The 19395-nt window shown below is 40.1% G+C and overlaps 1 protein-coding gene across 1 annotated transcript; it reads left to right on the top strand.

The window, feature by feature from the left end:
• Positions 1–346: 346 nt before the first annotated feature.
• On the top strand, positions 347–16621 carry LOC109031961 (uncharacterized). The gene is made up of 2 exons (XM_019043823.2): positions 347–2210; positions 12486–16621. Exons 1-2 carry the CDS (start codon positions 1438–1440, stop codon positions 12862–12864), a joined length of 1152 nt encoding a protein of 383 aa, XP_018899368.2. The 5' UTR covers positions 347–1437; the 3' UTR covers positions 12865–16621.
• Positions 16622–19395: the final 2774 nt, after the last annotated feature.

Raw genomic sequence — 19395 nt, 5'->3', positions numbered from 1 at the left:
TGGTAAAAAAAAAGTGAGATGGTAAAGGTACCAACGGACCTTGGTAAAAACGCCGAGAATTTTTTTTCAGTGTTATACATGAGACTATTTTATACTTTTGAGTGCATTGGAGAAGGTATCTCCTTTCATTGCGTGAAACGGTGAGCGGCAACCTTGCGGCGAGGTGCAATTTTTCGAGTCACGTCGGTCGTCGCCGAGGAAATTTTGTAGACGGAGTGTAGCTGGCCGGGCGGCCGGGCGCTGGGTGTGTCGGTCCGGCGGGAAGGGAAGGGGGCAGGGTGACTCCTCGGCAGGGGGGCGGGGGGCGGGGGCGCGCGCCGGCACCTCCGAGTCGCTTTCCAGTCTCCATCTGTGGCCCTCTCACGCAAGATCCGTGCTCTCAATCTCCCTGTACGGTCCTTTCATCCTCGATAAATTCACCTTATTTTTCCGCAAGATTCTCCCTAAAACCCGCTCCGCGAAACCCCCGTTCGCGAATCTTGGAAAAGTGCCGTTCGCGGATTCTTGGAATCGAAAAGAGCACCCTCTGGTCCCACCCCTGCGGCACCCCGCTCACCCCCTCCCGCCTCTTAACTCCGCCCTACCCTCGAGGGCTGAACTACCCATGCGGATTGTTGTTGTTCGCGACTGAGAATCACTGCATCTCATTTTACGAGAAAAAAATGAAATTAAATCACTTGCAACAAGTTTTTTTCGAAGAGTTTCTGTGCAATCAGTGAAAGACGACAGTGCGGTTCTTCGTATGGAAATAAATAGTGATCTACATTATGTACCATTTGTCAATTGTTAACCTCAAAATATTTGGATGCAAGGAGTGATCGAAGACCAAGGTAACCGTTTTGTATTTCCTTGTTTTTTCACTGCTGCCAACGGACTAAAGGCCAGCTTCCAAGTTGCTTTTTAAGTGTCGCCATTCGTTTAAAACAATTCCTACAAGTTTGTGTTGTTGAACTTCGGAATCGGCGGACTCTTGCTATTGACTCGCACTATTCTTGGCAACTCCTGCGGTTCTGGTTACCATCGGCGTCAGGCCCTCAAGCTCGCAAAGATGAACACTGTTCATAGTTACGACTCCTTTGTGATGTACCTTTGCAGACCGTCGAATGTTTGTTGAGTGTTTAGTGCGGCAGAGACGGGGAAATACAATAAAGCACGTGCAATTTATAGCTCAATAAATAAAGCGGTCGCACCACCTCCTCATTCCTACCCGTGCGTTTAAGTCACTGGCAAACACTCGTTTCCTTGTCATTCACCCTTGCTCAAACCGCCGACTCTTCAATTTGCCTACCGTTACTTTGAAGGCGTTCCGTTCGTCAAATCAACTAATTGCCGGAGGTGACACGTGCTTGTTTTCATAGCCTTGCGTTTAAGTCACCGCCCCTCATACCCCGGCAATGACCTGCAGTTCCCAAGTCTAGTTTGATAACTCGATTTTACATGCAGCCCAACATGCAGGACCAAAAGTCATCTCCGACGGAGAGAGACGCCGCGGACCCGGCCACGGTGGATCTCATCGCCGGCATCGAACTCGCCGGTGTTTCCATCAACAACAACAACACAACATCGAAAGAAAAAGATGAGCTCAGCTATCGGAATTTCCTCAACGTGGCGCAAACGCTGCAAGACCTACAGGCAGCGCTGGTATCCTCCATGACCAGAGCCACAGCAACCCTGCTACCCCATTACTCGCCGGCTGTGGCGACGCTGAATCTCCAGGCGATAGAGCAGTATCTCACGCTACAGATGCTCGACTCCCTCAACGCGCAGATTCAAAACGCCACCGTTGCGGAACAATTGGAAACGAACCGGAAGTCACTGTCCGAGTCGGAAATCGAGGAACCGGAAGTTGAGGACTTGCCTCTGTTGGAGGATCAACCCGAGTCGCTGGGCGCAGCCATGAGCCTGGACAAAAAGAAAGAGCTGGAGGCTCTGGAGAGTGATAAGCTGATATCCCTGTGTCAGCCCCTCGCTTCACCGCAAACGATCCTCCCGGCGTCCTTTGCGGCATTTCCAGAGGCCTCGGCCTCGACTAGAACTCCAAAAACAAATGTGAGACAGAAGAAGAAGTTTATTTGTAGGTACTGTAATCGACAGTTCTCCAAGTCCTACAATTTACTCATCCATGAGAGGACACACACTGACGAGCGACCCTACTCGTGCGATATATGTGGCAAGGCCTTCAGGCGACAAGACCATCTCAGAGATCATAGGTAAGCTCCGTCTTAATTTATATTATTCTGTGTTAAGGCGATGCCTCGACGAATACGCACAAAATTTGAAAGTAAGTCATTGAAAATGAACCGCATTTCGACGGTGTGAGTCGGCAATCACATAACTCGGTTTGCGACGTCGCAGACGTCCTGTCATACTTCATTTTTTAAACGGAAAACTACTCAACAGCAATTCTTTAAAACTGCCATGATTTTTCTTCTTTGTGTGAAGAAAATTCTGCAAAAACTTCAAGGAATTATGCCTATTTGTTCTTCTTTAAAAAAATAATATAGAGGCGGATATTTTCAGACACCGCAAACGAGTTATGTGATTGCGGACTTACGACGTCGATTTGCACATACAGTGCTCTGAAAAATCCGAGTTTGCAGAAAAGTAAAGGAACTTTTACCATTTGTTGTATCTATTGTAAAACTATCAAACTCAATCAATAGTTTTGCAATGTTACAGATTTCATGTCTAGTATTTTTTTTTCCACATGTTATTTTAATATGTTTCAACTCCACGGATAATTCAATTCAAAACTTTGGTCGCGTTTTTATACTTTTGATGTAATGAATTTGTCTGCCTTTGACTTCAATTGACATTTTTTCTTCTCGTAAATTTTTTGACTTTAAAGGAAGCTAAAGGTAAGTATGCCGAACAATCCGGAATATTTCTTTTAAAGTTCACAACGCACCAATTACCTCAATCTACATCAGCGCCACAACTAAAACAAAGAGGGAGAGGGGGCTGTCGATCTCTGGGTGTAAGATGAGCTTCGAAACGATTAGGGCGATATGCTATGATTGTATGAAGCATGTTCATTTCTGGCAAACCCTGAAGTTGATCATCCAAAAAAATATCGTCTTTTTGAGGTTTAAAAGACGGAAAACATCCGTTTACTGTGCTTCGGTGGGGATGAATGAAACTAGCTTTTATTATTCGCCCAAAAGCCGCTCTTTCTCTGTAGCTGATTTGTTTCATCCACGATTTCATCATCCAAATAACTTTAAAGCCAGATTTTTGTCCCTCAAAAGTTCCCTACCGTGAACATTTTGATTTCTGAGAAACTTCTTATTATGAGCTCGGTATTATTCCAAAGAGAAGACAAGGGCTGAAATTTGAATTTCGGACCAAATGGTACCCCCTTCATTTACGAGTCGTTTCTGATTGGCTGATTCGCCTAGTGCCTACTTTTTGGTAGCTCCTCATAGAAAATAACTTGGGCTTCATTTTTTATCGAAAATATTTCGAAAACAAGGAAAAATGTAAACGTTTGAGTATTTCGAAATCAGCTTTCCGGATTTTTCCGAAGAGATTGATGGGTAACACGTGACATTTTCTTCTTAAACACACCGAACATTTCGACCTGGAATTTTATTTTCTCAACTTGAAATATGACACTTGCTGTCATGAAACCTTGGTGTCTTGACCTGGAATTTTGTTCCTTCAACTTGAAATATGACACCTACAATGAAAAAAACAAAATTCCAGGTATAACTGTTCGGTGGGTTTCAGAAAAAATGATCACGTGTTACGCATCAATCTCTGCAGAAAAATCTGGAAATTGATTTCTAAAATTTCCGATGGAAACATTTTTCCATGTTTTCGAGATATTTTCGATGAAAAATAAACCGCGTGTTATTTTCCATAAGGGCCCCAAAAAGTAGGCACAGGGCGAATGAGCCAATTAGAGACGACTCGTAAAAGTTGGGGGTGCCACTTGGCCTGCGCATTTCAAATTGCGGCTTGGTTCATCCTCACATAATTCCCTTCAGGCTAGATATGAAGACATGTGACCACAGGTTTAGTCTCTTTTGTTCGTGCATGGTGTTATTTTCTTTACCTGAACCGGAGGAGAAGAGAACTGCGAGGGAAAGGGATCTCTTCTTATCTCCAAGTTTCATCTTTTATGAGGACCAAGGTGAGAAAAAAGGGAGGTGAGACATTTCCTAAAGACCCCTCCGTTTATCTGGCGCAGTAAATTATGTGTAAGGATTGCAAAATGATATATTGCCAAACTTCCCTCCAACAATTTTGACAAAGTAAAATGCTGGGGGTACATTTTTTTATCATATCATATTATCAGACTTTACGGGTTTTTAAAAACTTTTATTTAACATGTTGCAATATCACAATGATGAACCACTTTAATTATAAAAAATGTGAAAAAGTAGGTTTGGCAGAAGAAATAAAAAAATCAAACAAAAAAAAGAGTGAAAAAGTGACAAAAGCTACCTAGTAATAACCCTATAAGACTCATACCACTAATAAGAACTTCGGTTCCAAGATGAGGGTCAGTGGCGTGGCGTGAATAATCGATTATCGATATCTCGCCATTTGAAACTATGGTAAAGAATCGATTACCAAGGTGTCCGCTGCGAACACCCCGATATTCGATCTTTTTCATAGGTTTAAATAGCATAACAATCGATATATCGCAATTCACGCCACGCCACTGATGGGGGTCGGTATTGCCGCCGACAAAGGAGGGTACGCGCAATACGGATGTGAGGAAAGTTAAATTTTAGGAAAGTTTGAGGTTCTAAAAACTACGGTTTCCAACTGTTGAAACGGCGTGAATCCTCACCCATTTAGGGAGCAGAAAAGCCTCTAAATTATTGAGGTGAAAGGACAGATGCTCTTGTTATCGGTCGTAGACTTCGAGTGTCTCGATTCCCAGTCATGAATGGATATCTTCGTTACTGAGATAGAACAGAGCATTTAAAATTTTCCAGTGTGTTAAATTTTGATTTATTTCTATTTCTTTTTATTTAATTTGGCTTCGCAGGCCCAGATTCGCACACATATGATAATATATTGCTCAACATCGCACCAACAATTTTGACTATAAAAGTGCTGGGGGTACACAAAAACACCCCAAAAGTCATTGACAGAGTTTTGAAAAGAAATAAGAAAAAAAAATATGTTTTTCCCAACGGAGGGGGGGGGGGCTTTAACTAAGTCAGTCCTTCAAAATCAAGTATCAAGAAGTAGTCTCAACAGATAAGAACAAGAAAAGCACCCTTTAAAACCTCGTGCAACATACGTAGATTACCCTCAATGCTCATACCGGAAACCGACAGTTTCCACGGATTTTTCATTTCAAAAGTTGTACGATAATATCATGCAATTTTCGACGACGTCGCAACCTGCGTCTCTCTGCAGCATGATACACGACATACTTTTGAGCCGCATTGGGATTAAGCTTTTTTTTTTTCGTCAAATGCTCTGTCGACTCGCAGGTTCGACGAAACTGGACAGCACATGCACTGATACATTTCCAGAGATGCTGAATGTCTTAAAATACACTAATTAACTAACTACCTATTCTTCCCAAACGCATGCAAAATTGAGAAAATATTCAACACGGGTATCAAAAAGGTTTAATGTGAAAACTTTTTTTACATACGAATGAATTTTATAGAACAAAATCTTTGCCAAAATGTCATGTGGACGAAATTTGATCTTTATTCGCGTGAGGAGGATTTCAGAAATTAACGTTGAAGATGATAGTAGAAACGGTACTGAGGCTGAGCACCAAATGAATGTAAGTTGAGAGAGCTATAATTGAACACGTGAGTCGTATATGACCCTGCGAATCGCAAAACCTTGTTTCTCGTGCAACTATCTCGCGGTGGCGCGGTGCAATGCGCATTGTGCAACATGCGACTAGCTTTGTGGGTTCACGGCTTCAGCCACACTTAAAAGGAGGCCCTAGGAGACAGCTGGTTGTTCCAGCGTTGTCTCATCTTGTAATTAGGCTTTGAATATTATAAGGAGCTTTACAATTATTAAAATTCCGTTGCTCATGTTGTACTCTAAGTGCACCTTTTAACACTGTGTAAAACATGATGAATTATGAGCTATGGCGCCTTGAGCAGTTTGCCGAAATAATAATATACTGGAAAAAAAACACATTGGATCTAGAGTTCAGACTCTTAAAAACATCGACAAGAAAAAACACTCTTGATTCAATCGGATTTTTGCCTAAATCAAGAACCAAGCCTCTTAATTTGAGCGGATTTCCTTTTGATTTAAGCAAAAATCTGATTGAATTAAGAGTATTTTTTCTTGTCAATGTTTTGAAGAGTCTTGACTCTAGATCCAATGTTTTTTTTCCAGTGTAGGAGGCATATTTATTAAGTCAAATTCTGCAGGACATCCAGAAGTCAAAATTGTGGTCGCAAAGTGACTTTAACGCTGGAGCTGAAAGAACAGGTCACCGGACATTTGGACGGAAAACCCAAACGAACCAACTGCGTTTCGCGTTGTCTGATTTTCTCCCACTACTGAAATTTCAAGGCAAGACGTTGCTTGATTTTCTTGTAAAAAAATTGAAAAATGGAAGAAAATTAAGTGAAGTCTTATGTAGTCCGGCGTATTTTTGAAAATGCTATCCATTTTGGTGGTGTTGATTCCGGAAACGTGGATCCCTGGAATCGCGCAGAGAATCAGAGATCGGTTGATGTTGCATGGAAACGAGTTTTCTCACGACACCGGCGATCGTCTCCGATGGGAGATACCCATGTCCTCCGCACTCTCCGCTGGTCCAAGCCTCGGCCCGACCCGGTGTCTGTTGCGTTGCGAGCGAGTTTCAGGGGAGTCAAGTAAGGTGCACTCTGCTCGCTGCGCCGTGCCCGACAAAAGCCCTGGGCTATGAGGCCATACCGATCCAACTGCGAACGATATGGGCAAAATTGCAACGTCGCCAAATGGTTTTGTTTCGGCCCCTTTTCATGAAAACGGAATACCCCAGAAGAGGACCTTAACGCCAAATCTCAGGATTGAAGTTTTGGCACCGGTGCTCAAGGAAGAGTTTTCTGAAAAATTCAGCATAAGGAACGTCCAAAATGGAAATTGATTCTTGATCACCGCTTTGAAGGTTGCAGTTCAGGGAACGTAGTTTTGAATAACAGATACTTGCAATTTTTTTTTCATTTTTTCTTATTCAGGGCTCAAAATGTTCAATGCCTAAAGTATAAATTACATTCATACATTAAGCCGCTTTCACAACGCAGCCTATCACTCTGCGACGCCCAATCGCCATTGACCCCTATCCTCCCAGAGATCATCAGGATAAATTACACTAATACCCTTAATAATTGGCACGAAAAGTATTTACTCTGCTTTGAACTTGCACATTGACATGATAATAGCTGTCTAAAAGTCGGAATTTCCAACTCAAATTTCCAAAGTCTTCGCTTCACTCACCGGGATCCTCACCAGATATTTCATATGTAATACTTGTTTCTTGACCTAAGCATATTCTCTTCTTGTTATAAGTATTTGTCCTCTTGATTCAAGATGAAACCTCCTTTGCGGGGCAAGATTATCTCTAGTTGTATCAAGTCTCCTTTTCCAGTGTAGTATGACAGAAGCATGAGTTCCATCAAAACATAACCTACCTCTCCCCTTCTGTGCCCTCACTTTTCAGGGGAAAATCGTTACCTAACATAAAATGATAAATGTAAGAGGGGATGATGGCGAGGAATAAATATGGAATAAGCGCAAATTGGCAACATGGCTTTGAGCAGTCGTCCGTTCCGGTGCTAAGTGCTTGCCCGCTCGTAAAACAAATCGCGCTTATTTATTTTCGGTTTTCGCGTTCGCGCACTGCCTCTCTCCGCTAAATTCAAGCTCTCTCCAGCATCCTTCTCCTCTCTAGTGGCGAAGCGTGAATTATCAACTATCGATATTTTCCCATTTAAAACTATAGTGAAGAATCGATTATTAAGATATTGATCGCGAAAACCCTGCCAATTGATTTTTCTAGATAGATTTAAATGGCAAATCAATCGATTCGTCGCAAAGAACGCCAGGTCTACGCTGTCCGACGATTTTGCACGGGCCCAAATGCCTTTGACTCCTTTGATCAGCTACCCTTGGGCGTATAAAACTCCAGAGCCCCCTGTCCATATTGACTAAAAGCTATGGTAACAAAACCCGCGACTGGAGTGATAATGACTAAATTTTGGTGATCCCACGCATCCTGTCGAAATTCTATTTGATTTCTGCTCTAGATGTTTCATTACTGAATTAAAAATCGCACTTAGCTAACCTGCTCTTTAGTTAACAATTGATTAATACAATTGTCGATCGAACGATCAATAACCGAATTTGGTTTGAAAAAATCTTGAGACAAGAATAAAAAGATACACGCAGACTAATTGATGGAGTTTCAAGCACACTCCAATAATTTGCACGGTCCATCTTTGTCCAATATTTTCAAATTTCTTGCGTCCGTGGACAGTGGACACTTTTCTCTTTGTCGTTGGCGAACAGGTTTGCCCTGAGAGGGATGTTGGAAAATCTGACCTACTTATACGAATAATCTCGGAAACTGTTTCCAATTTTTGGCACGTATGATTTCTGGCGGTTTAAAGCACTCTACATCGAAGTATGAAGAGGAACAATCGTATGTAAAAAATGAATACTGAACAGTGCCCGAAATTAGGAAAAAAGCATAATACCTACGAACTACACAAATTGTATACGGTGCTGCATTTTAAAGTTTTTAGACGTGCACATTGTGATTTTTGTTCGACTATACTTCCGATTAGTTATACGTAACTCTGGTGTGCGTCAGATTCAATAGCTGTTCCTGATTGGGTCAGCCACTGAGAAAAAACTATGGCTTATAAACCTATTAGAGGTAAATATGGAACACCACTAATAGTAGTACCTCTACATATAATAATAGCACATATACCTTAGTTATGGTACGGGGTACCTTAATTAGGTACAGAGACCTTAGTATGGTTCACAGACCGAGAATCATTAGTTTATTTACGACTATTATAGGTGTTCCATATTTACCTCTAATAGGTTTATAAACCATAGTTTTTTCTCAGTGAGTTGCGCTGGTCTCAGAATCGTGTTTTTATGCTTGATTCTTGCAGATTAGCTAAAAAAAATTAGATCCGTCCAAACGGTGATTTTCTACGTTCATTATTAACCGAGATATTGCCCTCTGAAAATTTCGGTTTATAACGTCATCCACCACGGTAATGACACCCTTGGTTTCTTCCTTCTCTCTTTCATCAGTCAGGGAGACACTTGTACTACTGGTTACTCAACATGAGACTCGGATGAAAGCATCGTGGAGGAAACCAAGGGTGTCATTAACCGAATTTTTCATAGCTTGATATCTCGGTTAATATTGAACTTAAAACGTTGCTGTTTGGACAGATCTTATTATTTTTAGCTAATCTACAAGAATCAATCAACAAAACACGATTCTATGATCAGCACAACGGCTCCTCCCAAACATTTTTCGGGTAGGTGTTATACTTCACTCTTTCCTCTCTTTGCTCCGTAAAAGAAAATGTGCATGAATAATGCGTGAAATTTTCAGTGAGTAATGCATAGCAGATACCTGATAAAAATTCAATTCACAAGTTGAAACTTTGCTAGGTGGACATGTAGATAGGTTGCTTCGTCTAGAGAAGGATGATACGTCCTTCTTGGAGCATGCGGACTTGTTCCCAACGGAAGAGACAAGACTTTGCGAACGACAAATCACGAAACAAGCATGCTAATTTTTTTCACTCTTTATCATTCTGCGTCTTTTGAGGAAGGACTGACGCGGACGTTATAAGCACGATGGGGCTTAGTTATGATTTACGCCCCTCCACTCCTGCCGCGGGTTTTATGTTATTGTTCCATCTGTAACTCATTGAACAAAATGAGCGCTATTTGTCGGGGCCCGGTCAAGCCTCCCGCTGTACGATAATTGTAAAATATGACGCGCATGCTTTTGTAGCAAAGCTCTCTTTTTTAACTGCTTCTTGTTCGTATTTCGTAAACGCTGAGCGGCTGAGCCCCGATAAGGCTCCGCTTTTAGTGTTTTGAAATACTATGAGGTTCAATTGACAATATACACGTGGGATCCTCAGCTACGTCTTTTAAGGAAATGAACTGTTTAAAGCTATGGAAATAATCGAAATTAATACAAGTTAAGGTGGACCTTCAGAGTTATAGAGAACGACTGAAAACCCGATCGATCAATGCATAATTTTTGGATTCTAGGACATTTTTTGAAAAATCTCCGATTGTCGCAATAAGCTATCGTCTATCAGGTAATTGCACACAGGCTTAGACTGATTAAGAGTGACATTTTGAAATAGTACGTCCTCTGTGAATAAAGGAAATTGAGTGACAAATTAATTTGCGAAACTCACTCGAGAACGTTTTTTTCGGTCCAATACCTGATGGACCACAGCGTGTTGTAATATGCGAGCTTTTTGAAAACAGTTTCCCAAAACCCAGACATTTTCTATTCGTTGGTTGACTGAACGAGAATCAAAGCTGATCTAACTCAGGAGTCATAATTCTAAATGATTCGATCTATCTGCCTCTAGTTTACACCCCAGAACCTTCACTCCGCACTCTCAAGTATATTATTAATAGCAGAAAGGGTTTAATCTGCATTAAAAGAGTATTTCTGCACGTTTTTAAGATTAAAAAATTAAAAATTACCTTTTAAATTTCCTCCGATTTAAAGCAAATTTATTTAGCTTTGTTTTTGAAGCTTTACTCTATTTTTTGTGTGTCAAATATGTGTCTGAATTAGTTAAAGCTATGTTGTGGAAGGATTGCCACAGTAACATATTTGTTATTTCTGTAATATTATTGCAGAATTATTTGCTGGAGTTCTCTGTTCGAGTCCCTGAGTCTATATCACGTATTTAGTTTAGGTGCCGTTAGAGGGGGAATTCTTAAGCATTTTTCAAAACTTCCGGGATTTAAAAACTTTTGTAATTTTTTTTTAGCTTGATGATAGGTGTTTGAGAATTATTCTTCTGGAAATTGAGCACTCTCGATTCCAAGAAGTGTTTTGAGTGGGTATATTTTGTCTTCTTCTTCTTCTTCTTCTTCTTCTTCTTCTCCTTCTTCTCCTTCTTCTGCTACTTCTAGCGACTAGGGCATGGTCCTGTTCGTCAGACCATTACCGAGCTCATTAAATCATAAATATTAAAAAAAAATCGTAAAATATGAAAACAAAGCGGCAACATACCGCATCGTCGGTCAATATACGAAGTAATATTATATCTCATTCGTTGCATCTACAGCCATGCGTGGAGGTTTCCATATTTTCCCCTTTCTTGCTCTTTTTCCTCTTATTTTGTGGCTTTCTTTAATTTAATTTACGGTTCTGGTGACATAATATCAGGATTTTTATTGCTGCTGCCGTTCAGTTACCTCAGCTAGTCCGGCCAGGTTTCCTCCGCTTATTCATAATTTTTATGGAGAATTTTTCAAGCTGTCGGACGTTTTTATTGAAATTTATCTGGCTCTCCCGTTGCCGTTTTGGCTCGTTCCTTGAAACCAGTGGCTACGGGGAGGGGGGAGAGGGGAGCTACTAAGTTGCCTACCCCTTCGTTTCCCCCTCATCCTATCATCCAACGATTAGAGCACGGGCGATAAAGACGCTGTATACGTTATCATATTGTTCCTGAAGCGAGTAACATTATAATGATATCATTACAATCGTAACCGAAAAGCCACCGTCAACGTATACTTGTGTGTGTATGTTGATTACCTTCAACTTCTTTTAGACGAAAAGAAAAGCAAGTACGACCGGTATTGCTCTTTCACCTTCAATAATTATTATTTTCCTCATCATTGTCCACAAATGGTTTGCCTCAACGTAAGACACCATTTAATTCCTCAGACTCATAAAATATTTGTTAATACAGCTAAAATTGCAAAGTTGTCGTAATGTCCGTGAAGTTAGCACCCCGACTTTTAAAATTTTAAAGTTTTTCCTGTACTCATCATTGCTCGTCTTTTGCTCACCTCAAAAATCAGCTTAATTTTGTTTACTCAGGCACGTACCCCCTCCCCTCCCCTCCACTATTGAAATTGAATGTTCAAAAAGGTCGTTTACCCTATAGAACTCCAATTGCGGTCATAAAATCGCAGCACCCTCTCTTTGTCCAATTAGCATGAACTCGGTCTCGAACAGCGTAAACTCATTATCAATTGCTGCGACGAAATTTATAATTTTCTCAATTTTCATCCTTCAGTCTGCCCCTCTCAAAAACTCAACCCATCATTTTGGCAATCCTTTTTGTGGATAGGATTTTCCCTGATTTTCACCAGTCAGTCCGCCCCTCTTAAGAACTGAGCCCATCGTTTTGACGATCCACTTTCTTGGATAGGATTTTTCCCATTCTCTTAAATTTGACATTGCCCCTAGTTGTTTTAAGGTTGTTGAAAAATTGAAATTGATGGAATTGGGAAATTAATTGGTGTGGAACTTGTTGCAGATACATCCACTCGAAGGAGAAGCCGTTCAAGTGCGGGGAGTGCGGGAAGGGATTCTGTCAGTCGCGGACTCTGGCGGTGCACAAGATCCTCCACCTGGAGGAGTCGCCGCACAAATGCCCGGTCTGCAGCCGGAGCTTCAACCAGCGATCCAACCTCAAGACGCACTTGCTCACGCACACGGACATCAAGCCGTACAACTGCTCCTTCTGCGGCAAGGTTTTCCGACGAAACTGCGACCTCCGCCGGCACAGCCTCACGCACAACCTCGGCATCGGCACCAGCGTCGCCACGGACCCTGCCCAAGCCAAAACGGAACACCTGCCCGCCGTCGGCTTCGTCCAGGATACCTCCACCCCCGCCAGTCCCGGAAAAGCCTGAACTCAACCTCCAATGCTCCCGATTCCCGGAACTAGTGCCGAATTTCGGAACTTTTTAGATTTTCCTTAATTTTTTCCGGAACTTTTGGAATTCCCGGATCTTTTGCATTTTCCAGGACTTTCCCGGAACTTCTGACGGTCATAGAAGGGAAGAAATTGTAACAAAAAAGTTCCGAATCCCGGAACTTTTGACGGACATGGAATGGGAGCACTGTCAACCTGTGTCCATTGTTGAAATTGGGGGACAAAGCCATAGACAAAGAAGACAAAAAAGATATCAAGGGATCAAATTGGTGGAATAGGGGTGGTTGCAATGGACAGAAGAGGTATAGGTAATAGACTAACTAACGACAACCCTCGAGAGACCCTATGGTTAGTCTATCGTGTTTTCCCCAAGTCTAAAGATGCCACCCATTTCTACCAACAGGACCATACTCTCTATGTCTCCTTTGTGTATCGCTTCGTCTATCAATTTCAACTATCATCCTGCAGGTCTTTGATGAACTGGCTCTCCCGTCTCACCGAAGAAAGCAGTATGTGCAAAATAAAACAAAATTAAAATCATTTTTTACTTCATTTTTGGCACTTATTTTGTCTGGGTGTGCGTGCCCATATTCTGAATGCTTGTGTGATTACGTTTTGGACACGCGGCAAACAAATTTTAAGGTTACAAAACGACAGAAAAATGAACAATTTCATTCAAAACAACAGTAAGTCCAGCTAGTTCCCTCGCGGAATAACGTAGACTTACTGCTGTTTTGACTGAAATGATGTTAGTTTTTGCGCATTTCCTGCTTTCTCACAACTTTCATTTTCTACGCATAAGACGAATTTTGCTATTTCAGCTGAATCAGTAAGTTCGTTTAAATTAAATTAGTCTGATTTTGAAGGAATCTCAATTTTGAAAATTCAGACGTTACTGCTCTCTTAGTCAATACAGCAGATTTATCTGGAATGTTGATTGATGACATTCATATCTCTATGGAACGAGTAAATTGCATTCTAGCATGCAAGTATAGAATTTATAGTTCTAAATTGCAAAATGTGGTCCAAATGTCCCCTCACAAAATACATATCCATTGGCAGAATCTTGGGAATTTCCAACTGAAGATTTCACTGATTTTCTTTCTCATCTCATGCAAAAATAAGAAAAAATATCGAAAAATATAGTACCGGTATATCTTGTGAGAAAATTAACTTGTTTGGGTCCATTTTGCAACCTTAGCATGGGGTTACGTTCTTTCGTTCGGGAAACGAGTTGAGAGTCAAGTTGAGCCGTTTGATCTCAATATTGCTACGTTTATTTTGCATTTTAATTACTAATTCTAATAGAGCTTATCATAAAATGCCAGATATTTGTCACTAATGTCCAAGAAGAATGTGTTTGAATTACTTTTAAAAAACCGCACCATGACCATCTCGTATTGGCCGGTAAAAATTTAAATTAACAAGGTCCTGTAGCCTCAATAGGTAAGTCACAATCACTGGAAAAAAAACATTGGATCTAGAGTCCAGACTCTTAAAAACATCGACAAGAAAAAATATTCTTGATTCAATCGGAGTTTTGCTTATATCAAGAACCAAGCCTCTTAATTTAAGCGGATTTCCTTTTGATTAAAGCTTAAATCTGATTGAATCAAGGGTATTTTTTCTTGTCGATGTGTTCAAGAGTCTGCACTCTAGATCCAATGTGTTTTATTTTTTTTTTTTTTTTCAGTGAATCTAATGCCAAAGCGAATGCTTGAAATGTAAAGCAAGCCGTTTCGCTGCCCAAACTGCATTCACATTCACTCCACGCTCACTGGCTCCAAACCGATACGTTGGCATCGACCGTCGATAAAGTCATAAAAACTCGGTCATCGACGTTACCTTAACGATCTGCAAAATCTACTCGTTTCGCAATAGGCCTCACGATATGGCGATTCCCTGGTTTCCTTTTACGCCTTCGCTCGAGTGCAAATGAACCATATAAATTAGGCTCCTCTCTTTTTAGGACTACGAAATGACTACGCCCGTATACGCCAGCCAAGCGTATACCACGGCGCGGCGGCTCGGGTTACTTTCGCAAGTTAGTGTGCAGTTGTCATGAAGTTACATGCCCGACTCGGAGTCCAACATCGAACGGTAAATTACGGATCTGTGTTGTGTGGACTCTCTTGTCATGCGCGAGTCAATTATCGGTTTTAGTAGACTCACAGCATCACTCTATCGAAGCGGTATTCTATAATGCAGTGTAGAGGGTGCCGTGGATTTCCATGCATATTCTCCTTGTAGCGTCCAGCCCACTTACAAACCGGGGCTCTCAAACTGGCATCAATTCTTCTATCTCTCAACCATTTCTGCACGGAATTCCTTGAAAATTATCTCGAACACATCGGTCACCTTCAAAGATCGTCGGGCCGACGATCTTTGAAAGGCAACAGTCAACAGTTCCATCGATGAGCCTCTTTGAAGCCCCTAGTTTGAGGGTGGGCTGGACGCTTGTGGTAGATTGGAACGCACAGCGTGACGGTGCGGCGTATAAAATGTTTCTCAGATTACACCTGACGAATGGTATTTTTCATCAATAGCAGTGAGGTAAAAATGTTTTGAAAAAATGGTTTAAAGAATATTCAAAGTTGCTTTTTTTGAAACTTACAAATTTCTGGTTATTTCATTTATTCATGTTCTACTCAACGCCGAATAAGTTTACGCACTTTTAGACTGCGACAGAAGACCCGCCATCTTCATTTTCCTGTTTAAATCAATAGTGACGTCAGACAATCTTTTGTCGCAGTCTGGAAGAGCGTAAACTTATTTGGTGTGGATTCTACTTCATTTACCACGGAGAAAGTATGAATTTAACTACTTTTGGACTTTTTTTAATATACATTTGGACATTCATTGAAGGCCTCTGAAAATTATAGTAACATTTACCACCAATTTATTTAAAATCTACAGCAATGCGGTAGAAATTAATAAATACCTCATCGCTCGTGATCATGATTGTAGATACCTGCACCCAAATTGCGTGAAATGCAGTTTTATTGTGAATCATTTTCCTAAGATTGAGTCAGTACATTTGTGTAACCCAGTTTACAGGATTCATACCTATTGTAAAATCCAACATTTTTTATTTGTAAACTTTGAAACCATCACTTTTGCATTGAATTATCCTGAATAATCCGAGTTCAAACTATGACGAGCAGTCTCCAACATCAGCTGAGATATATTATTTTATGTTGAATCTTAAGAATATTTAATTTAATTTAATTCTGCAATTTTTGAATCTTGAAGGTTGTGCCTACTGACTACTCGAGCTTTTGTTCTCACATCACTCCACTTGGCCATTCAAGTGGCCATTGTGTTGTATGAAAATCTGGTCATTTAAGTTGCTTAAAGTTTAAAAAATCATAGTCAGCATCATTTATCCCTTTCAGAAAATAATAATAATAAAAAAAATATCACAGAGAGTAACGTTCCCAAAGTTTAAATGACCGGTTGTATTGTATCATTTTAGCATTTGTAAATCGATTGTGATTTTAGAAAGTAAGTGTTTATATATCTCAGTTCAAGACTGAATCATATTTTTGAAAAGTATTCTATTGTACATATCGTGTAAATAAAATTCGATAATATATTTTAGAATGTGTAAGTTTAAATTTTTTTCAAGTTTTGTTAATTTTTCAAGTAAACTTTATTTTGGATGTACTGCATATTTGTATGTAAATATTCATCTCGCTATGTGAAATAAAAATGAATCGCCAATTTCTTCCGAACGTTTTATTTGTTCTCATCTGTACGATCTTTTGTAAGACCTCCTGCCACCATGCATTAATTAGTCAAAAATATATCAGAAATGCAAAATTATAAACAGTAAGTAGTATAACAGTAATTATAAACACGCTTCATCTTATCTCAAAATGTTTCAGAATCCTCCGCCGTTTTTAATTCGAGCTGGGGCTTCACGATTGAACGTCTAAATATTAACAAAAATGCATTATAACAAAACAATAAATGGCGGATCTAGCAGGTTGGCAATACCGGCTTCCTCCCATGCAAACCTGTGTTAAATAATCGATTCTTGTCGGATCACTTGGCTCCTCCAAGAATCGATAGATTTCCATAAGTTTAAATGGACAGAAAACAATGTTGCCAACTTGCTGGATCTACTAATGTAAATGATCATATCGACGGTGAAAGTCGGCAATCACATAACTCGGTTTGCGACATCGCAGACTTACTGTTATACTTTATTTTTTAAATGGAAAACTACTCAACGGCAATTCTTTAAAACTGCCTTGATTTTTCTTCTCTGTGCGAAGAAAAGTCTGCAAAAACTTCAAGGAACCATGTGAATTTGTTCTCTTTTAATAAAAATAACATAGAGGCGGAGATTTTCAGACACCGCAAACGAGTTATGTGTTTGCCGACTTACACCGTCGATATGCAATATACTTGTAATATTTTAAGGAGGCTATTTTATCAACTGGTATTAGAAAAAAGGGGAACCGTGCACTTTAAAATACGTTCTTAAAGCAATATTTTTGTGCTTCGTTATTGCTTCTTTTAAGTATTTAAAAATGAATAATCATTATCAAGACTAAACGAAGACTTTCCCGCAGGAAAGAGTCTAAAAGATCTAATTAAGTAAAAAGATAAAACAGAAAAAAATTAAAAACAGTTAAAGTTGATCAGGAAGCCACTAGTGTACCTTTCGGATTGAATTGATACTGAATAACATTCACAACCGTATATTTCATCTTTGCATTTGCATTGCTCGCAAAACAATATTTTATAGATTTTTCAAAAATTTAAATAGTTCAAAATTTCCTCGCCAGATTTTTCTGTACACTTCTTAAGATTTTAACTTCATTATCTACGATGAGGAAGAAGTTGGTAGAAAAATTCTGGATACGCGCTATTTTGTGAAGATAACAAGACCAAAAAGTTCCAAAAATTTTTAGATTAAACAATCTGAACTCTAATGTGAATCAGTGCAAGACTGAAGAGGAAAAGTGTTCAGCTCGGGCAGACGCTTTGGAATATTACTCACTGACGAGTGTGAGCTACTAATTGATTACACCTGCTTGATTAAGACCCAAAACGTTCAGTGGCGTGGCGTGCTTTGCAATACATCGATTGTTGTGCCATTTAAACCTATGGAAAAGGATCGATAAACAGGGTGTTCGCAGCGAACACCTTAATAATCGATTCTTTACCATAGGTTAAAATGACAGAACAATCGATACATCGCAATTCACGCCACGCCACTGAAAGCGTTATAGATGATCCCAACAAGGTAAGAGAAGAACTGAAATTACTCGAATCCTCTCACACTCTTCTTGACAGACTAGCGGACTCCTTGAGTATGCAGTCATACCGGATTGGTTTTGAAAATTTTGATTAGGATCTCTGATTAACCGACTTGCTAAAACTTGTGTGACCAACACTCTAGCACCATCCTGGGGCATTATATCGGAGCTTCGTGGAAATGAAAAAAATTGTGAGTTTGACATGAATCTCATAACCTTTTCATGCAGCTCACATGGAAACAGGTCATTTCCATAAGTGTTTATAGAAATTTAAATAGATTCCAATGCGAACACTTTCTGACGAAAAATGTAATATTCACAACGGATCCGCAGTTTATGGATCGCAACGTCCACTTTCAAATGTCCCACGTTGGTCCACATTGAGTGAGTTTCCCGCAAGATTGCATCCATTGGGGGGGGGGGGGGCGTAGGGGGTTTACGCCCCCTCCTGTTCGCCCGAAAATAAGGAGGAAGAAAGAAGGAAGGTAGTAAGGAACGGAGGAAAGAAGAAGGGAAAACGCTTACATTTGATAAAAATACATAACGAAATTGACTTAAATTGCATATTAATTAGATGTTTCAAACATTTTATGGTGGGGGGGGGGCGAACTCCCCTTACGTCCCCCCGCCCTTCGAGGTATCAGTAGGAGGTTCTGGTTTTTACTGTCTCTAGACATCCTTAGAACTTTCCTATCACAGAAAAAATTCTTAAGTAAATCGAAAATTCTAAGAGGTGTTTTGCACGTAACATGCAAGAGACTGAAGCTTACTAATCCTAGAAATGTCCTTAATACCCGAAATGCCAGGTGATACAACTTTTATCATTCACATTTTCCGCAGAGGGTTTCTTTCCTTACCTTTCAAACCGCTATCAAACTATGGGGAATCCGAATATATGCATGTCTGATTGATTCGCAGCTTTAAGGTATAATTTTAAGCTTCAGACGCTATCACATCGTTTGCTTTCAGCACTTGCGTGCACATACTTTTTCATGGTAAGTTAACTCAGTAGCTTTTAAGATAAAAGCCCACGAAATAATAACAGCTTAAAAGCATTTTTCTTTTAGAGTCGATGTTCTGGAAAATTGATAAGCGATGGAGAAAACTCCAAGCCCAGTATATTTTTCTATATCGAACTTAAACCTGAATAATTCAGGTTTAAGTGAATTCATAATTATTATGAGCAAGTCCTTATATATTCCACCCATATATTTCAACCCATTTTAGACGATGAAGAA

Source organism: Bemisia tabaci, chromosome 1 (assembly GCF_918797505.1).
Source record: "Bemisia tabaci chromosome 1, PGI_BMITA_v3".
NCBI classification, from domain to species: Eukaryota; Metazoa; Arthropoda; class Insecta; order Hemiptera; family Aleyrodidae; genus Bemisia; species Bemisia tabaci.
This window is presented reverse-complemented; position numbering and strand designations above follow the sequence as displayed.

What these genes read in the sequence shown, in the direction of transcription:
- LOC109031961 (XM_019043823.2), top strand. Translation starts at nt 1,438, where the DNA reads ATGCAGCCCAACATGCAGGACCAAAAGTCATCTCCGACGGAGAGAGAC. An exon ending in GACCATCTCAGAGATCATAG is followed by an intron (nt 2,211 to 12,485) that starts GTAAGCTCCGTC and finishes AACTTGTTGCAG; the next exon opens with ATACATCCACTCGAAGGAGA.